A 20,803-nucleotide genomic window follows, 5' to 3' on the forward strand; every position below is an offset into this window, starting at 1 on the left:
GTTTTTTTGCCATGTTAATTTATAACCAGGGAAAAAATAAGGCCAGTACAGTCCAGTACTCCGTGCCACTAAAAGATTCCAATGTCAGTGCACAGTACTGAGAAGAGGGAAGAGCAGCTGCCTGACTAAACCAGTACATTTAAGTTGGAAAGGTTTTCACATTTGAACTCCTGGATCATTCATTCAGAAGCGAAACACTGATGAAACACAAACTACGCTTCTTTCCAGCTGAGACAACAACAATGTTGCTGTACTGCGTGTGTGCAGCCTGTGAGCAGCAGAGTGAACAGGGACCATCTATGAAGTGCAGTACCGAAAAGAGAGATATTCAATAAAATTCACTCTTATACAGTGTAGTGTCACCAAATATTAACTTCACTTTTAGAAAATCGTTTTTATGTGCCTAATATTTTAAAATTAAATAACAGAAAAACTGAATTAAGTCCTAATATTAGTCTGATTTTTCTTTTTTTTTTTTTTTTAAATTAATTTAACAGTTTTGTCAACTCTAAAATTATTCACTGGCCCTCATACCATTAAACTAAATCGTTGGCTGTACATGATGTTAAGTGTTTCTAAGTGTTTCTTCTAGTTTTCTTTTTTACATCATACAGGTGTATGTAATGTAATCCACGTGCTCAGGGATGAATGAAGCCGGGGGCAGGAGGAAAATAATGCGATGACGGCACAATTTATTCAAATTTACTTAACATCTGTTCAAGGTGAAGCTTTCAATTTTAATATATTGCTGAATAGTTTATAAATAATAAAACATCATATTGTAGTTGTTATATGTTGTGAGTAAAATCTGAACCTGCAGTGTAACCAGTAACATGACTCTGTAAGGTAAATGTTGTAGTATAATGTTTTCCTCTGAAGTAGAGGAACACAGTAGGTTAGTAGTATACCACTGAGTTGCAAATTTTTGAAGTGCTTTGGTAGTCTTTTGTAAGTTATTGTGGGGTACAATGGATGAAAATAGCAACATGATGAATTTTTATCTAATCTAATCTAATTTTATAGCTGTCTGGGTCCAGGAGTGTTGCTCAGGAACCAAGGAAGTGCAGTGCTGAGTGTGAAGTTGTTTGCATGAGGGTTCTTGAGAAAGCCGCGAGCAGCAACACCACAAGTCAAGCAATGATAGTTCCTGTTCTGAACAGGCAGGTTTTGAAGGGGCACTGCACTGGTTAGCATAAAAGCATGAAAGTATTGTCAGAATGTACTTAGCAAAAGTATGCAGCCATAATGGTCTCAGTCAGTCTTACTGTGATATTCTGTGAAGTTTATGTTCATGTATTTGTGTCCAGTTCCTGTTTCATTTGGTTAAAAAAGCACCTGCACAGTATTTTCATTTTTTGACCAACAGGTCAGATTTAGTTGTTTTTTCTACAAAATTTAAATTAAAATTTACATACAGGCAAGAGGTCATGTTGCTGGAAGGTCCATTCTTTTTATGGGTCCCCACACCTCATTGGACCCGGTGCAACCGCACCGCCTGCATTGTCTATGCCCCTGTTTTACACTGTACTCGATCCCTTTTCACTGTCCACTGCTTTCTGAGATTAAATATCTACTATCAGTCCCTTGACAAACTCACCCAGTTTTATCATCTCTTTTGCATCGACATGTTGATCAGTCCTTTAATAAAATCAGCTAATACGTTAACATGTTAGCAGTGGATATGTATGACACATCTACCCAAGAAGGTTTGTTACTGAATGACGCATTCTGTTGCTCTCACAGTGCTGTTGAGCTGAAATGTGCCTCAGCTGTAGTTTCTGCCTGAAACAGTATTCTCCATCATGTACCAACTCCTTAACTTAAAACACTAAAGAAAATGAATTAGAGCCTGCGCACAGATGTTTTGCTACATACCTTTTATTTCCAACATTTTGAAAACCTTCAGTTCATTGACCCATTGCACAAATATGTCCTGTCTACTCATTACCAGACATATAGGAATACAGGAAATATTAATAAAATCTTTCTGATTTAAAAATAACTACAATCATATTGTATATGTCAAATTGGTATAAACAGTTAAAGGTGTGTTACCACATGAGCTCATAAGTTGAGCTTTTGTGTTTGTTTTTTACCTTTATGTAATTGTAGAGTCAATATCATTGGATATGCTCAGAAAGGCCCAAGCGGCTAAGAGATACATTCATTCTTATTTTTTAAAAGGAGATCTTTATGATATTCAGAGCATATTTATGATTCGGAGGTTGTCACCACATGACTGTCAACATGGAAGTGGCTATGCCAGCAGCTAGCTGATGATGCTAACAGTGTTTACAGCACTAACAATGGCACCTGTATTGACAGAACTAACAGTCAGTATGTTTACATGCACATTTAAGTGGAGCAACAGTTCAAACTCCACTAGGCCATTTAATTGGACTACTGTCCTTGTCCCAGTATACAAGCACGGGAGGGGAATCGATTTATTGACCGAAGTATGTCTGACTCTGCTATGATAGGTTGCGATATGCCCCCTTTCAGCTTGTTAGTACTGCACTTTTTTTGGTTGACCTATTACATCAAAGATCAAACAATCTCCATTCCATGTTTTTCTCCCATCTATTTTTCAAAAAAATATTTAACTCTTTCAACTGATACAGCATAAACTCTGTCTCCTCGTCCATCCAAAAATGCACAGCTCTGGATGTAGATTTTACTGTGTTGTTACTGGCTTCTTCCTCTGTTATGCATTTAAAGGTATCTGACTTCCAGGTCAAAGCCCAAGGTGGAAGCTGTGGAGCATGTGCAGATCGCCTCAACCAGTTACAGTCTGATGAGTGTGTACATGTAGGAGTAATTTGACTCCCGATCACATTATCTGGGTATTCGATTTAGTAAGATATCAGTCGGACCAACATGTTTACATGTATATAAAAAGTCCGGTTTTAGTCTGGCTAACACAATATATCGATTTTCTCTAATGTCATATAAACGTACTGACTGTTTACGTGGAGGGGAACTGGAGGGTGGGTGCTGCCCATAGTGTGGCGTCCACCAGAAGCATAGTGTCCTGACATCAGCGGTAACCGCTGTATGTGTTCCTCACAGAGGGGCGACGATTAGCTAGCCAGCAGGATACACACACAGGGACTCAAATGCACTACCATGCATGCACAGCCAGACCACGTACCACAGCAAAGAACAGAGAAGCTCAGATTACAACACACACAGAGGGAGCATGACTTCACTCTCTGCTGAGGACACCATGACTTCACTTTAGCTTTACATAGCAAATACTGGTTTGATGCTACATTAATGCTCTGAGTGTTGTATAGAGCTCCTTTAAAGGGTGAAGTAAATAGCATAAATCTGTTATTATGAACCTATTCTTAGTTTTCCAACAATAGATAAAAATAATTAGAAACTCAGTGTGAACAGCAAGTTCACATGTTTTACAATACCTGGGTATATGGCATAAGTACATAATATAGTCAAAGGTTTCTTGTCATAAATACAAAGAAAACATGTAAACTTTTAAACTGTTAAGCTGTTATCGACCCTCTTGTGAGTCTGAAATAAGGTTTGAATTGAACTGACAGACCAAAGTTAAAATGATCAGCCATGAACAAATAGAGCACTGGATGGATTGATTTGACTGGCTGATAAGACGAATGTGTGGAAGGAGTGATGAGTTAGAAGGAAGTCAAGGTTCATGTTCGTCTGTAGAGCTTCTGTCCACAGCAACATGAAAACACACTATTGTGGAAACCATTCAGCCTCCAGGAATTTTTTGCAAAGCATCAAACTCTCACAGTAGCACTTAAGTTGAGTTCACAGGATTTTACAGAAAGTTTGTTTCTTGGTCCTCTGGTTGAAGGTTGGTGTCCTGCAGCTGTGGCACAAACCTCCTCATAGCAATTCATCCCTGAGCTCCACTGGAGAATTGGCTGTTGGTTATTAATATTAAACTGTAGAAGAACTAAACTGGAGCAATCCCTGAAAAAAAAACTTGTCCATACAGTAACATCCAGCAACATTCCCGTAAAAGTGAAAGATCTGATAAGGTAGGTTTGTTGACACAGTAAACTGTTGAACCTTTAGATCCAGTTTGTACTCCATAACACTTAGCAGCTGCAAAAGAGTTGGCTCAAATAAAGGAACAAAACTGTCAACACTGAGCAGCTAGCAGATACTAGCAAAATTCTTAAACATGAATTAAAAATGTATTAATCACATATAAAAACTTCAACATTGTGGGAAAAATATACTTGTTTGCTTTTGATGAGCAGATTGATAACAGTTATATGTTGTGTTTAACGCCCAGTTCAGACCACTGATTCACAACGAAACACAATAACAAATGTTGCAGAGATAAGTTACAGCGGTGTGAAGTGGCCGGTCTGAATAGGACTCAAGTTGGCTGATGGTGTCTCCTCCAACTCAGCTGGTCAAATCTCCGGCACCTGGTTTTAAAACAAAAAGCATGTCGCCTGTTTCTACAGCCAATCGCTTTGTACTGAAATCAGCTGGTCAAATCAAAATGACCGCAGACGCAAAATTGCACTTACTGCAGCAGGTGCTCCATCCCTGCTAAGCTCTCTGTTTCTGTCCTCAACGTGTGCCAGTGCTGCTCGCTGTATATGCTTATGCACCTCAGGCACACACATTTTAATGGACTGATTAATTACCGCTGTTATTTATATCATTGTGGCGTACTGATCATGAATACAGCCCATCTGATGCTTGTTTTGTTCCTTTTTTGCCATTTCATCACTCCTACAAATGCAACTGTAGCCAGTATCTCTCTCCCACTATCCTCATTCATATTTTAAGAAGCTACAAATTATGTTCAGCCACAGAATAAGCCTGAAAAGTTGGAAATCAGAATGGAAATACAGAGAGTTGTTGCATAGAGATGATACAACATCTCATCTAGCTGCAATGGTGTGAACGGGCAGGTTTTTAGAGCGTTGCAAAAAGACCCATTGCAAACAGTTGCCTGTTTCAACTCATCTCGTTGCGAATCTTTGGTCTGAACTGGGCTTTACGTACAGAAATGGAATCAGGATGTGGTTAGCCCAAACCCCAAGAAAGTGTGCCAGACTTTAAAAACAAATTTGACACAATGTCTAAACTGTGTGACCTCAACTTCCAGCCCTGTCAAAAAGACTTTCTTTTCCCCTACAGATTTACACTGTGGAAGAGACATCTATAAATCAGTGAATATATTTTTTGACCATCACAGTCCCCATGAAATGACTCCTTTCACTGATGGGATTTGACCCATTCAGTCCGATAACATTTGTAAAGTCTCGAAGAGCCACATGATTAAATCATTTTGTTCCTGTTCAAATTAGGGGAAGGCTAAACTGGAACTTAGCTGCTTGGCCTGCAAGGTCTTTAGTGCGCCTACTCTGTGGGCCCATCAAGGTAATCCAGGGACTTCTACTTTCCAGGTAACTTTATACCCAGGAAGTCGAACTACCTGAATTTCAGCTTCATGCCCATGAGCAACTTTCATTGGAATGAAAGGGGCCCCACCTCCAATGCTGTTATTCTCTTTATACATCCATGGGTTAGCCTAGCGTAGGGTAAAAACTGGAGGGTAACCAAGAGCTTGACTCTTTTCAAAGTACAAACATGTCCACCTCTGATGATTCCTTATTCACAACATTGTATGTTGTTTGTTTCACCTGTAAATGAACAGAAATGTAAAAACAACAATTTGTGGTTTTAGGGACCTGATAAACCAAGCCAGCATTCAGCCATCTGTCAATGTTGGGCCGTCGGTGAATGACTCTCGCCCCGGCCTTTGCCATGTGTCCTGCACCACTAACACTAGTCAGCCCTTATCTGCTTTTTTCAACCGATTCAGCATGTTGAATCGACGTCAGCGACAGTGAAAACTGTTGATGAATGAAATCACTGATTGGCAGTTCAGCTCAATGCATGAAAAGAGAAATGGAAGTGAGGAAAGCAAAAACACAACTAAAGTCAAAAAAGGGCTGATATTAAAACAAACTTGTTATATTGGGTAAGATTATTTCTTTAGCCACTGAGCTCTTTCAAACAAAAAAATTGTAATTGTCTGCGTTATTGTTCAGTGGTACATTTGCTCTGTTCTTTCAGCACTGGGTTGTGTTGTTATTGTGCTGCCTGTCCAACTAGCATCTTTAATCTGTCCTGTCAGTCTTCCGGTTTCCCTCTTTGAATAAGGAATACAGACTACCATGGTGTGCTGGTGTGGAGTATTATTTCTTCTCACGCAGGCTAGTTTGCCGTCGGCTGTAGCAACGCAACAGATAGCTTTTATCGCCTCTAGTTCTGATGTTTGTTCGATGTGTCTTGGCCATTAGGGGGCGTTATGTACTGCAACTATTTCTTGATGAATAACGCCCAGCACTTCTGTGCAACTCATCTCCCAACTTCCACAAAACTCATACATTGTTGTGTTTACATTTCTTTTTGTGTACAGGTGCAAATACATGAGACAGTTAGTAAGCCTTTTTTTCCCCTTTTTTTTTTACTTACACAGCCATGTAGCTGTTTCCTCCTAAGCTAGGCTAACTCCAAACTGACTCACAGTGTGTCTCAAATCGCATACTTCTGTACTAAACACTTAATATTTTGAGTACACAAGTGTCCTAAGTGTGTTCACACTTCATAGTATGGGAAAATGCAGTGTGCTACTGGTGCACTGAAAACAGTCTAAAAGTTGAGTGTGGAGTGATGAACACCTCTCACCCTTAACAGTTGCTATCTAGCTAGCTAGAGTGAACATGTACGTGTTTTTTGCACTAAGAACTAGGGCTGGGCAATATAAAGATATTATAGCGTTATCCAGATATGGGACTATATATTGTCTTAGATTTGGATGTCAATGTATTGTGATATGGCATAAATGGTGATTGCGTTACAGCAAAATGATGCACATATATTAACTTACCAGACTATTCTATTTGTTTTAATGTTTGCCTTAACACACTCAGTTGTTATATCCACATTATTGAAGATTACTGATCAGAAATCTCAATTGTGTTAATATTTTCTGACAAAAAAACAATAATCATCACCATATTTTGTCACATCAGAGAGGGTATTTGGTCAGAAATATTGTTATGTTAGATTTTGCCTCCCAGTCCTAGTATTGATGAAGTGCTCAAGGAGATTTAAAAATATCAAGATATATATTGTGTATCGATATACAGCCTAATATATATATATATATATATATATATATATATATATACATAAGCCCTACTAATTACCAGTACTGTTGTTGAATAGAAGCCAATAGGTCAAATGTCAAATGTTGGCAATAATGCTCCACCATCAGTTTGCAATTAACCGTTTAAAAAACAAGACAAAGAAGAAGGGCCGTTGTCACTTCAGGTAAGTGTAAAACAGCAGTGTGTGATTTGAGACAACACTACCTTGTTGAAATTAGTACACCATGCAAGAAGTACATAGTGTAGTACATGGAAGTATACTGACGGAAGTATGCGACTTAAGACACACCTTCAGACTCAGTACTTAGAATACAGACATGAGATTGACATCATTATCTTCATGTCACTCTTGGAAAGAAAACATATTTAAAATAGAGGATGTAACTTCTGCCTTCATTCAGATTTCAAGGAGCAATGTAACCACAAGACAGCTGACACATGTAAACACAAAGTCAACCAGATAGACAAGTGCTGAAAAGTTTTAAAGCACTGACATCTCTCTTGATGCAGTTAACAACTTCAAGAGTTAGGGCCTCAAAAATGGCTGTCAGTGTGTGTGTGCGTGTGTTTTCATCCACACTTAAAAACAGCAGTGCGTATATGTGAACATTCCAAACATCATCCCTCAGAGAGTTGCTCAGTCTGCACTTCCTCTGAGATCAAGGAGTCCTCAGGAGTAACAGTGATGTCACCTGTTGGGTGATTCGCAATCTGCTGCAGGAGCTCCTCTGATTCAAGCAGCTGATTGGTCCAGTCCTGACACACCTCCTCTATGCTAGACCCCTCCCCTCCATATTCTGGAGGCAGGACGGGCGCTGAGAAGAAGTCGCTTAAAGTATCTTGAAAATCAGCACCGTGCATGTGGATCTACAATTAGGAGAGAGGGAACTGGGTTTTAAAAGTATGTTCAAAGCTTGTTTGCTGTGTTTTCAATTAAGTCCTGCAAGGCTGCAAATTGATCCTCATTCATAAAGTGTCTTTCTTCAAGAATTTCCACTTTGAATAAAAGACAAGAGGTTAGTGTGATCAGAGTGATTAACAGGCTGCTCACCCTCTGTTTGATCTTCTCTGGCAGGAATGGACGAATCATGGTGAAGACTGGCCGGAAGAGCATCGGCTCATTAACCAGATGGATTCCTCTAACTTTCAGTGGGAAAGAGTCCTGAACATGCAAACACACACAAATAAAGACAGCTGTAAAACAAACTGAACAAGCTGACTACTTGGTCAGCCAAACAGGTCTATAAAGCAATGTAGGTCCAGCAAACAATCAGTCAAACCATGGTCATGTCAAACCCTGCAAAACATCACTCTAATGTTCACACCAAACAGGAAACAAATGTTTACATACAGAATCGGAGCAAAGACGCGCATAGATGCACATTTAAACCAGGTGACATGAATGCTGCAAAATTTGCCCCATTTGCATATTCGCACAAGTTGTAAATTTTCAACTTAAGTGAGAATGCTATCTCAAGCTGGTAAGCATTGAGATCTGGTTGAGATTCCCGATGTTACTGAGAATCACAAATGGTGGACAAAGTTATTGTTGCTGTCTGTAGGCAACCAGAGCTCTACGACTCAATGTCAGTACTGTACAGAGACGGAAGAAGTTAGCAATTAGCTACCTTCCCAAGTAAGTTAACACATCTGTTAGCACTGCTGTTCAGGACCAACATTCACCAATTGTGAAATACTCCAACAATACTCCAGTGGTCACATTCATGCAATAAAGTGAGGCAAAAATTTGCTTTGCGTTATCTGTAAACACACCATTAGAGTTGTGCTATGGTGCAAGGGTTGCAAGAAACTGCACAGCAATGTAAAAATGTCTAAAAGGTCAAGCCACAAATGGGTCAATCCATATATTCCCACTGATGAGTACAGGGCATTCTGCATAAAGGTAAAAAAAAGTTAACTGAGTTAACTGCTGAGTATAGAAATTATGTCAATCATATGCTACAGACTTCACCGTCATAACCAGTCTGAAAGAAAAAATGCTGTTCATCCCTACAGGTCAGATGAACACATTTGCATGACAAGGAGCACTGAAGTGGTTTTGTATTAACTGAGTGTGCTGTTACTGCCACAGTCTCCATGTGTTTCCTGCAGCAAGAAGACAGGGATCACTCTCGTTTACAGTAAATAAGATTCTATGCTTCTCAGAAATGCTTCTGGTTATAGAAGGTGGAAAGAATTAATAATAATAAGTGTTGTAATAGTGTATGTTGGGAAGAATAAGGCTGCGGGAAAAGGTCACATTTCCTTAAAGGTTTGTTTTAACTAAAAATTACTAGGACAGATCCTTCACCTGCTTTTGATTGGTTGAGGCCACGGTTAAGATAAACTCTTCATTCAACATTTCTTTCTTTCCTGTCACTGTCTAATACCGTGTCCTAACTGGATGCGACACGAGTGAGTGTGCGTACGTCAGCGACTAAATGAGTTTGATTGCATTGTGTTGTATTGTATTGTATTGTATTGCATTTCTACTGGATGGTCCTAACTATCTGTGAGCAATTTGACATGATGCAACGCAAAACAGCGTGCCGCTTTGAGCTGAACTTTTGTCAGACACCCTGTTTCTATTTTTAATCTGTTGCTTTTGCTGGAAGTGCCTCGATGGATGAGGAATAGCTGTTTCACAAGGTTTAAATGAGGAGTTACCTACATGATGCCCCCTTATTTTACTACAAAAACCTCAATAAGTTGGCATCTGGCTGGAGGGAGATCATCAGGAGGATGAAGGTTTCTGGTAAGAAGTGTGTGGGATGCTAGCAAGTTAGCTTGTTTTACAAAGCGGACATGGTGGTATGATATAATATGGGAGCTACAACATCGATATCTATAAGTTACCTGTGATAGTACTGTTGTGAATATGAATAATAAGGAAGAATGTACTCACCCAGCTTCTCAACTCTGAGGCCACAGCTAACAGATCCACAGACAGAGAGTGTCCGATGTAACGTGATATGGCGCAATACTCTGATGCTCGCATCCAGTTAGGATATAGTGTAATAGAGTATTTAGGCAGAGCTAAAAGCTACACATTACAATAATTGAGCCACTCTGAAGCAAATGCATACACAACTACTACAGTGCCCTCCAAAAGTATTGGAACAGTGAGTCCAATTCGTTTACTTTTGTTGTAGACTGAAAACATTTGGGTTTGACATCAAAAGATGAATATGAGACAAGAGATCAACATTTCGGCTTTTATTTCCAGGTATTTACATCTGGATCTGATACACAACTTAGAAGATAGCACCTTTTGTTTGAACCCACCCATTTTTCATGAGAGCAAAAGTATTGGAACATGTCACTGACAGATGTGTTTTGTTGCCCAGGTGTCTCCCAATTACATTGATTATTCAAACAATAAATAGCACTGAATGTCTGAGCTCAGTTTCAGATTGGGTACGATAGATTTTGCCTGTGCAGACTGCATTTAGAGGTGGAACCAACATGAAAACCAGAGAGCTGTCTATGGGTGAAAAAGAAGCAATTGTGAATCTGAGAGAAGATGGACAATCAATCAGAGCCATTTGATGTCAAACCCAAATATTTTCAGTCTACAACAAAAATAAAGGAATTGGCCTCACTGTTCCAATACTTTTGGAGGGCACTGTATGTCTTAAAGAAATAATGAGTTTAAGTGACTCTTAAATGGTGTGTTGTTTTAACTGGAAATTTACACTGATAAGATCTAAATGTCCTGCCTGAATTGCAACATGCTGTTAGATGCGTTTAGATGACACCTCAAGTTCTCCCTTTTTTGGTAAAAATTTTTTGATTAGCGTTGGGTGTCATCTGCATAGCAACAAAATGTTATGATGGACCCACATGAAGCATAGCACAATATGAAGAGTTAAGTGTCCAGCTTTGTAGCACATAACCTGAAGCATGAGCTCACCGAAAGTACAGAGGATATCTTTCTGGCGAGGGAAGGGTTAATCTGCAGGGCGTGGCCTAAACTCCACCCCTGCAGGTCAAATATGACCTTCAGACCACATCTCTGTGTCTCTGTCTCCGTGGAGATGATCTCTGATGTCATCAGGCTGACCCTGAATACCTGGAAGGCTGACCAGTCTTTTGGGTTCCACTGTCCTGCAAGACAAACATGTTCCTGTACTTTCATGGACTGGTTTTTTCATGGTTTTAAAATTGTCAACAGGCTAGGTCAAGTAAAGCACCAGTAAGTAGCTACACACTCACCGCACTGGCTGGCATTAGTACATCAGCTACAAATGTTGTCTGTGGCATTCAAGACTGGTAGAGTGTTACAATCATGGGTCTCTTTCCCATAGACTGTATAAAAGAAGTGGACGTAGCCACAGTGATGTCACCCATTAGTTTGTAAAGCTGAAATGATTAAGCAATTAGTAAATTAGTCGTCAACTATTAAAGGTCCAGTGTGTAGGAGTTAGGGGGATATACTGGCAGAAATGGAGTACAATATATATGTTTTCTTTGGTGGAAAATCACCTGAAAATAAGAATTGTTGTGTTTTTGTTAGCTTAGAATGAGCCGTTTGTGTCTACATAGGGAGTGGGTTCTTGTTCCCAGACATCACCATGTTGCACTGCCATAGCTCTACAGTAGCCCAGAATGCACAAACCTAAGGCTGGCTCTAGATAGGGACACTCGCATTTCACGTCGGCTTCCATAGTTAGAACTCCCTCTGCGACACGTTTAATAGCGTTGGAGAAACACTGACTTGCAACATGAAATTGCAGTTTTTCATTGGTATTAATCGCCCAGTCCGTTTGTTTTGGAAGAGTCCTCTGCAGATAATACAGCTCCTGGCAAAAACCTACTGAACAATAAACATTTATGGAATTCTAACTGTGAATTCATGCTTGGTGCACAGGAGAAGTTTCGGCTGGTTGCAATTTGCAATCCTCACTGCTAGATACCACTAAATCCAAAACACTATTCCTATAAATTAATCGACAACTAATTTGATAATAGATTAATCATTTTGAGTAAATTTTTGAGAAAAAAAAGTCCAAGATCTATAAATCAGGCCAAAACAAAACAACCAAACAACTAATCGATTACTTGAGAAAATAATCAACAGATTAATTGACAATGAAAATAATAGTTAGTTGCAGCCCTATTGATTTGTGGACTATGGTTTTGAAGCCTTGAGTTTGGTATTTTGGCTGCCAACATCTTATTTTTTACAAGCCAGAAATGACCATATTTGGACAAGAGGGTGGAGCTGGGGAGGGTAGGCAATGCTACACTTCTATCCTAGTTAACAGGTCGCTGTGGTAGTGACTTGTCAATCACAAGGTAGCCACACCTTGAAGCATACCCTGCTTTGTCATCTTTCTTTCTGTAAATGAGATCATAATCTATAAAATAAACATCCTACTGTTGTGAAGAACACTTGAAACTAGCAACTAAGACCATGAATTCATTAGTAAAATCTTTACTAAGATATTAAATCAAGTGAGAAATACAGTCATTTTCTTACTGACTTGACCTCTTTTTACAACAAAATTTAAAAGTGGAGGAAGCGATACAATAGAAGAATTAACAATGACCAAATTGAGAAAAGCAATTTGACAACCAAACTTTATGACATTATAGGGAAGGATCTGATTGTTTTTTGTGAATGTAAAGACTCTGAAACCAAAGAGTCTGTGCTTTTAATTTACAGACAATATGCAGCAGAGAGTAAAGTCATGATGACAAGACTACACCGACTATGACTAAATAACTCTAGAAGAAAGCAGGGTGCAACCGGAGTGCCAGCACCTGTTAAACCTCAAAAAAGAAGAATAAGCCACTGTAAAACTTCAATTAATAGCCCGGGCTATTATTTGCTTAAATCACTTAACTCAATAAGGACATATATGGGACAGGCATCTATATGTGACAGGCCCTTCACACCAAACTGTTGCTCAGCAAAGACAGGAAATATGATCAAATTGTTTATATGAACCAAAAACTGAAATTACTATAAAAATTAGACTTAAAATAAAATATCAGTACAAATCAGTCATCTGATCTAGCTCCAACAGAAAGGGCATCACAGAGAGAGAGAGTGAGCGTTATGACACTCGTTACATGGCACTTAGGGCCCTGACACACCAAGCTGACGGTCGGCCGATAACCAAAGTCGGGCCGTCGGTGAGCGTCTGTCGTCCTAGTTTTTGCGGTGTGTCCCGCACTGTCGGCACTTCGGCGTCTGCGGCGGAGCTTGTCAGTGAGAGAGATCACTCTGATTGGCTGTTCAGGTTTTATTTCCTCGCCCCTGTAGCGAGTGAATCTGCTTGTAGTGAAACCAGGGCTAACCAGGGCTAACCGGTGCTTCCTCCTCAGGCTCCACTTCACTCAGCTGCCCAACAAATCCGCTGCCTCTCCCACTTTAATCTGAATAACAAACTGGAGCTAGCTGTGAGCGGCCAGCGGAGCACTAGCCGCAGCGTGACCGGAGGGAAGCACAGCCAGTTAGCCTCCGCTAGCCTTCCAGCTAGCCCCGGCTCTCCATTTGGATCCAAGCGGAGCACCGAGCCCTGGTTTGTTATTCAGGTTAAAGTGGGAAGAAGCAGCGGGTTTGTCGGGCAGCTGAGTGAAGTGAAGTTAGTCGGCTTTTATCGCCGCTAGTTCTTTGGTGTCGGTTTGGTGTGTCCGCACCTTCAAGGATTACAGCACCTGGCATACCCACACAACACTTTATCCTATTAAAACAATATTCACAGCTTAGATTGGATTTTGTGGAAAAAACCTTTTGATTCTTTTGATCAGTGTTGACTCATGGACTAAAGAAATCTGAACATCTCACTGGGTAATCGAGGAATGGACACATATTCTGACTTTAGGACAGCTTCAGAGGAAGTAGCCAAGTAGCCAACAACTTGGTATTATACATCCAAAGAACTAGACCAGTTCACTAATAGAGACAGGCATTTATTTGTCAAAATGTTTAGCTACAGTGGGCTAGTAAAAGGGACTGGGTGTTTAATTTGGACCAGGCTTTTAATAAAAGTTTTAAGGTATCCCACCAGAACTCTGTCAATACTTGGTATACTGACCAATCCTGTAGATGAGCACCCTGCTGCCAGTGTGGTCCCGCTGTGGGAGGACAGTGTGGTACGTTGTGTTGAGGAGGCCAAGCACCGAGGAGGGGGACAGACATTTGCTGATCTCAGGACTCTCCCTTCGCCACCGCTGGTAGTTCAGTAAGAGCTGCACAGGACACATGCAAGTAAAGTAAGTAAGTAAACTTTTATTTATATAGCACCCTTCATAGTACGCCTACACAGAGTGCTTAACAATGCAAACAATAAGACCACAGTTCAATCGGTCACAATAAACGTGCAACTGAAAATTCTAGAAAAAACATACACGCAGGCATATGGCAATGCAAGGTCAGTGCATGTAGAAGCATAAAATACATAAATAGATAAAAATAACAATAGAACATGATCACATGGCACTGCAAAACCAGAGGAAATGAGGTAGACAATCTGAGAGAACAACAGAAAGCGGCAAATAAAACAATGGATACGGCCTAACACTCAAAAGCTAGTCTGTACAGGTGAGTCTTTAACTGACCCTTGAAACTATTTACTGACAGGGCAGATCTCAGACCCAGGGGGAGTGCATTCCAAAGCCTAGGGGCCACTGCCCCAAAGGACCTGAATGCAACATTCAGGGACATCAGGAAATAGAGAGGATTCTACTCTATCTATCATCACCCGTTAATACAGTTGAAACACTGGTGCATTAAAGAAAATATTGTGTTATAAGCTTGCAGGAGTTGACAAATATAAATTGGTCTAATAGCTAACCTTTTATCTGTCCTGTTATCTGTGCCAAGCCCTCATTGTAAACGCTCCTGCTGCTGCAGATCAAACAGGAAATAAGAATATGAGGTTGTAGGAAAAGCAAATTCAGAGAACTATTTGTGTGGTTCAAATTTGAGTCACTTGTATCTGTGATTCGAGTCACAGCACAGACTGCTGAGCTTAGGCCCAGTTGGGTGAGGTCCAACTGCTTTCAAATGAAAATAAGCAACCAAGTCTTCCTCTTGAGCCAAGATCTGTGTGTGACCTACACTGACAGGTTCAACATGCTCACTTAAAACACTATTGTCATTTTACAATCAGCCCTAAAAAATACATTAGTAATAATGCAGCAACAACAATACAATACAGTATGTACTTACTGGTTCAATTTATGTCTCTATCTTTTATATTTGTTAATAAACATGAGCAAATTCACAGTAGCTGTGGCCACAGAAATAGAATGACAATAGAATGGACATTCACACTCAAATCAGTGTAGCAGGATGGCCAGAATGACACCCATTTTTATGCAAAACATTGCTTTGCAACAGAAATGTAGCTGGCTAACTTCTGCATTAATGTATGATGTATGATTCCACTTGTGCCAAGTCACACACTCACTGAGGTGTGGCTTCGCAGTGGAGTAATAACATTACGTTTTTAAATAAGCAATCCATTACTTTTAAAATATTACCATGCCATTTCCCCGTTTCTTTTGTTGCCATTAATTGCGTGTTGGTTGACCGCCCCACTTATCTGTCTTGTCACCTCGGACTGTTTGAAATAATGGACATAGCTATCATGACGTCACTCATTGGTTTGTAGACTCCCATTTTGAAGCCTGGAGTTTAGCATTACAGCCATTGCCATCTTGGATTTTTAGAGCCAGAAGTGACCATATTTGAACAAGAGGGTGGAGCAGTGGAGGAGCAAGGGGTGGTTTTGACTCATAGACTATAGCGATGCCTCACAGACAGCCTGTCACTCAAAGTGTCCACGCCCTTAATGATGCATAACTTTAAGCCTTAACAAACATACACAGCTACACTATGTACTTACTAGTTTAATTTATGCCTCTATCTTTGATATTTGTTACTAAACAAGTGCAAATTCACAATAGCTTTGAGTCTAAAACTGTTCTTTGTACCAGGCTGTAAACATGTTTATTTCCCCTGTAAGGTTGTGCATTTTAACATGGGGGTCTATGGGAATTGACTGATTTTGGAGCCAGCCTCAAGTGGCCATTGGATGAACTGCAGCTTTGGGCACTTCCATGTTGGCTTCATTTTCAGCCCCGGCAGTTGCTGCTTGGTTGTCTCCATTACAACAACAATCACCTTTTCCTGTAGGCTATTATTCAGTCCCTCCAGAAAATGGCGATCGCAATAATTAACGCAAATTCAACTAAAGTCTGCAACATTTACGGGGGCTTGCAATTTTTCAGAAGTCCCACGATTTTTCCACATTTTTCTGCATTTTCCAGCTGACTGGAAGTCATCAAGCCTGCAACATAATTTGAAACATCATCATATGCGTCATCAAATCGCACTAATGGCATTGCAGTGTGGAGAAACGCTCTGTATTGACATAAGAACTTGCACTGTTTAAATGCATACAATATCTGTTGAATTCATTAAAATGTTATGTTTACAGAAGATGTAGTTTACATGTTGTTTTACAGTCACATTGTCTGGTTTGAGAGCTACAATATACACTCAGGATTTTTTGCAACATTAATGGAGTCCCTGTTTTGAAACTAATACAATAAAACTAAAGAAGAGAACTATAAAAGCATTTGCAGCTATTTTTGTAAAATTCAGTATGATTATTATGACAAGTGATTACATGAGTTATTTTTTTGGAGGTAGTAGTTTAAAAAATAAAAATCACATTTTTTTCTCCTTTTGTCATTTGCCGCAATTTCCCGCAAAAAAACAATCACATAAAGATGCCGTAATTTTTTACAAAATTGGCCGCAAATTCAAGGTGTTTTTTGCCTCGAGATCCTGGAGGGACTGATTATTCAAATGACCACGGCAAACAGGTCAATGTCTGCTCGACATTCAGTCTAATTGTCTGGCTATGACGATGTACGGTCATGGATCATGTGCTCACGCATTCAAACCAAGCAGCAATCTCTGGCCGCAGAAGAATGAAGCCAATGTGGAATTCCATAAAATTGCAGTTCCTCTAATGGCCACTTGAGGCTGGCTCCAGGACCCAGTCAATCCCCATAGTCCCTCATGTTAAAATGCCCAAATTTACAGCAGAAATAAACATATTTACAGCCTGGTACAAAGAACAGTTTTAGGCTCTATAGCATTTAGTGTTTTAGTTGTCTTACAGGCATTTTGACAGCACACATTTAGACTTGTCATAGCAGGAAAAGCCCAGGTGTTACTAACTACGATGACTCTGTTTTATTCAAGTGTCGCAGTAAGCCGTCATAGCATAACAGGGGACCAGCATGCACAACACAAAGACCCTGAAACTAAAGCAGCTCATTGAAATCCAGCCGACATTCATTTTATCATTTACACCTGTGCTTTTGCTACCCTGACATGTCAAAATGTCTGTCAACAGTGTTCACTATTTCTTTGATAGATAATACTTCTGGTCTTGCCATAAATGGAAACTATCTGCATTTGCTAGTTCAAGTGCTAGACAACTATAGTTGTGAAATTTGTTAGTAATTTGCCTGAACTGACACTTTACGGTAGTTATTCATTGATGAGGGTTTATTTTATTTTATTATTCCAAGAACATACAAGAAGTCCTTCAAAAAAAGCTGTCTTTTAGTTTTAAAGGCTGTGTCCACACTCTGAAAAAAACACAACCATCTCATTCAAATTCAATGACAGAGCTCAGCCAGAAAGTCACAGGGTGGTCTTGAAAACCTCTGCCACATGTAAATATAGCAAAGCGTAGGCCCATTTGAAGTATCAAAAGTAGGCCCCTGCACCTGAAATCTACAGCTATGTATATTAACAAAATGTAATTTGATTATAATCACTATAATCAGCATTAAATTGGGTAGATTCATCTAAAAAAAAAATCTCAAGCTGAAACAGGCCTAGCTGTTAAATAATATAACAGGGTAGTAAATATAGCCTATCATTTGCCTGAACTGTGGTACAAAGGTTTTGGATAAATGTATCTCAACATCTCACTTTTAACTACTCTGTTTAAACTGCTCTGACACTGAATTTAAACCAGCTGCATGTGAAAATCAGCTAAGGCTTATTACTACTACTACTATTAATATTATTAGTAATTACTATTAATAATGAAAGTCATAATAACTGATTTTGATCGGCGGCATGGAATAGTCCATTAGTGTAAACACTGATATTGAACACATTCAACCCGAACCCTATTTCAATAAATCCAAACCGTCCAAACATGTCTCACTCACTGCTCAAATACACCTAAAGAGTAGGACTAACACACTCACTGTTTGCATAATAACTTTGCCTCTTGAGATCGGTAATGATAATGTACAGACACTGCAGCAATCCCTGTGGAAGGTACAAAGAACAGCCTCCATAAACTTTTGTAAAGTCCCAGTTTAGTTGTATTTTACAAACTCGATATGAGCCCTTGCACCCTCATGTGCTCTGAGTCTCTCACTGTGTGATACGTCCTGTAGCGGACCATGCTGTACCTTCAGGGAGAGCTCCACGTCCCCGTCTCTGGCCCGGAGAAACTTGATGAGAAACTGGTCGGAGAAGGTCCTGACAGCGGACAGCTCGCTGGCCTGCAGGGCTCTCCGCCTCAGGACGCTCACACACCGCTCGAGCTGCTCCCAGTCGTCCGGGAATTCACTGGGCTGAGGCCCGCTCATGTTGCACCCAGGACCGGCAGCATTTCACTGAAGATCTTCCCCCTTTCACGGAAAGGAGGAAGAAAACGAGCTGTACAGATAGGAGGAGGCGCGCGCGCGTGTGTGTGTGTGTGTGTGTGTGTGTGTGCATTTGCACCACAGCTGGCGCAAATGCAGTTAAAAAGTGCTCTCCCCCAAAGTATTCTTTTTTTCCCCATCATTTTGTAATATTAAAATGTTATCAACACATTTATGAGTGAACTATTCAGTCAAACCTGCAGGATGGACTCTTGTGCTGAAGCAACGTGCAACTGCTCCAACATCTCCCCCTGCTGGTCACTAGCAGCTACCTCAGCCTCTGCACTGATATATCACAATCTGCCAAATGAATATTTTGAAATATTCAGGGGTTTGGCAAAATAAGATACACTTGCAAAATGTAATGCAATCTTTGTAATAATTTGGGAAAATTCGGAGCTGTTGACCCAGCCCTGAACTGAGGATGTAGATTGTTAGAAGAAGAATGGTAAATTGACTGTTTTTACAGATGCAGCTATTTACAGTTCCCCATTCCTCCATGATGGGGCCCAGGCAGATCCATGGCAGATCCCTGCTAGGCCCTTAGCTGGAATGAGATCATGCATGTCACAGTGGAACTGAGACATGACCTGGAGGAGGGGGGTCTTCAGGTGGTTGGGAGTTGACTATTAATTGGCTGGGGAGTGACTGGCAGCTGGCTGGCAGCTGAAACAGCCATCCCACCAGAAACCATTTCAAAAAACAGAAATTTCAATATCATAAAACACATGTCATTGAAAGTTGACAGAAACAGAATAAAACTCACAAATCCATCTTGGTTCGTCTTTCCACTGTTCCAACAATTCCCACCTCTGGTTTGGTTGAAATAAACCCTTAATTCACCCAGTTAGATGTGAAAATATGCTGGCTCTATACACACAAAAAAACTGTTAATTTAAATGGGTAATGGTGGGACTGGTGATGGCGATTTCGGGGCTGTTTGTGGTTAAGCAAAAATGATCTTATTCTATTACAAAAAGGTCTATCTCTGTAGGGATCCTTTCATGTTGACACTTAGAATGACAATCTGAGCCTGCCAGCAGCTAAAACAATCAATCTGTAGAAATATGAACATGCCAGAGTGATCACACTGTAGCCTGTTTCATGGCTGCCAGCTGCAGCACTGTCACTGAATACTAGATGTGGGGGAAAAAAAAAATCGATGCAGCATGGTATCGTGATATTTTTATGTGGCAATATCGTATTGTCACACAGTGCCAAGTATCAATTATTTAAATATTCAAGTTATTAATATTAAAAATACAAATCAAGCGTTAGGTAACCTACCAGAATAATATAATCAATTGCTTTTTCAGTCCACTATATAAATTTTGCTTAAGTGAGATGAACGGACTGAAAACTTTACCTTCTTAGATACAACAGATATTGACAAAGTTCCCCCTTTGGGGACATAATTTGTAGTCGGACCTATTATGCTTTTTGGAGTTTTCCCTCTTCTTTAGTGTGTTATATAGCATTTTTTGCCTCTATAAGGTCCGTTAAGTAGGAAAAAAAAGAAAGAAAAAAAAGTCCAGTCTAAAGGGAGTTCTGTCTCAGCACAGACACACAGATCCTGACCTGCTTGAAACTGCTCGTTTGAATTTCCCGCCTTTACTTCTGCGAATGTATTTCATAACAATGTGCAATTAGCATGGCACACAGTGTCCGCCTGCCGGCCACTGAACCACACCCCCTAAACACATTGCTCCGGACAAAGGAACAACGAAGAAGTGGTTGGAATTTATTTTTGATACAATTCCTCCACAATACATCCCAGACATTTTATTGTGTTCCCTCTATTTTCCTGAGGACTGCTTCACAAACTGCCAAAAAAAAAAAATGTGTGGCTGTACTTAGAGTTTGATAGTGTATCAGCTTTTAAGGAGGACCTATTATGCTTTCTCCCTTTT

At 40.0% G+C, this 20,803-nt stretch overlaps 1 protein-coding gene across 1 annotated transcript; it reads right to left on the reverse strand.

Annotated features, from left to right (window-relative positions):
• Positions 1–1,860: 1,860 nt before the first annotated feature.
• Positions 1,861–18,959, reverse strand: ttpa (tocopherol (alpha) transfer protein). Its single transcript, XM_049598302.1, has 5 exons — positions 18,657–18,959; positions 14,237–14,390; positions 11,104–11,297; positions 8,242–8,352; positions 1,861–8,057 (listed from the first exon to the last, which is right to left on the reverse strand). The coding sequence occupies exons 1-5, from the start codon at positions 18,834–18,836 to the stop codon at positions 7,809–7,811; spliced, it is 888 nt and encodes a 295-aa protein (XP_049454259.1). The 5' UTR covers positions 18,837–18,959; the 3' UTR covers positions 1,861–7,808.
• Between the last annotated feature and the right edge of the window lie 1,844 nt (positions 18,960–20,803).

This window comes from Epinephelus fuscoguttatus, linkage group LG15 (assembly GCF_011397635.1).
Source record: "Epinephelus fuscoguttatus linkage group LG15, E.fuscoguttatus.final_Chr_v1".
Lineage (NCBI taxonomy): Eukaryota > Metazoa > Chordata > Actinopteri > Perciformes > Serranidae > Epinephelus > Epinephelus fuscoguttatus.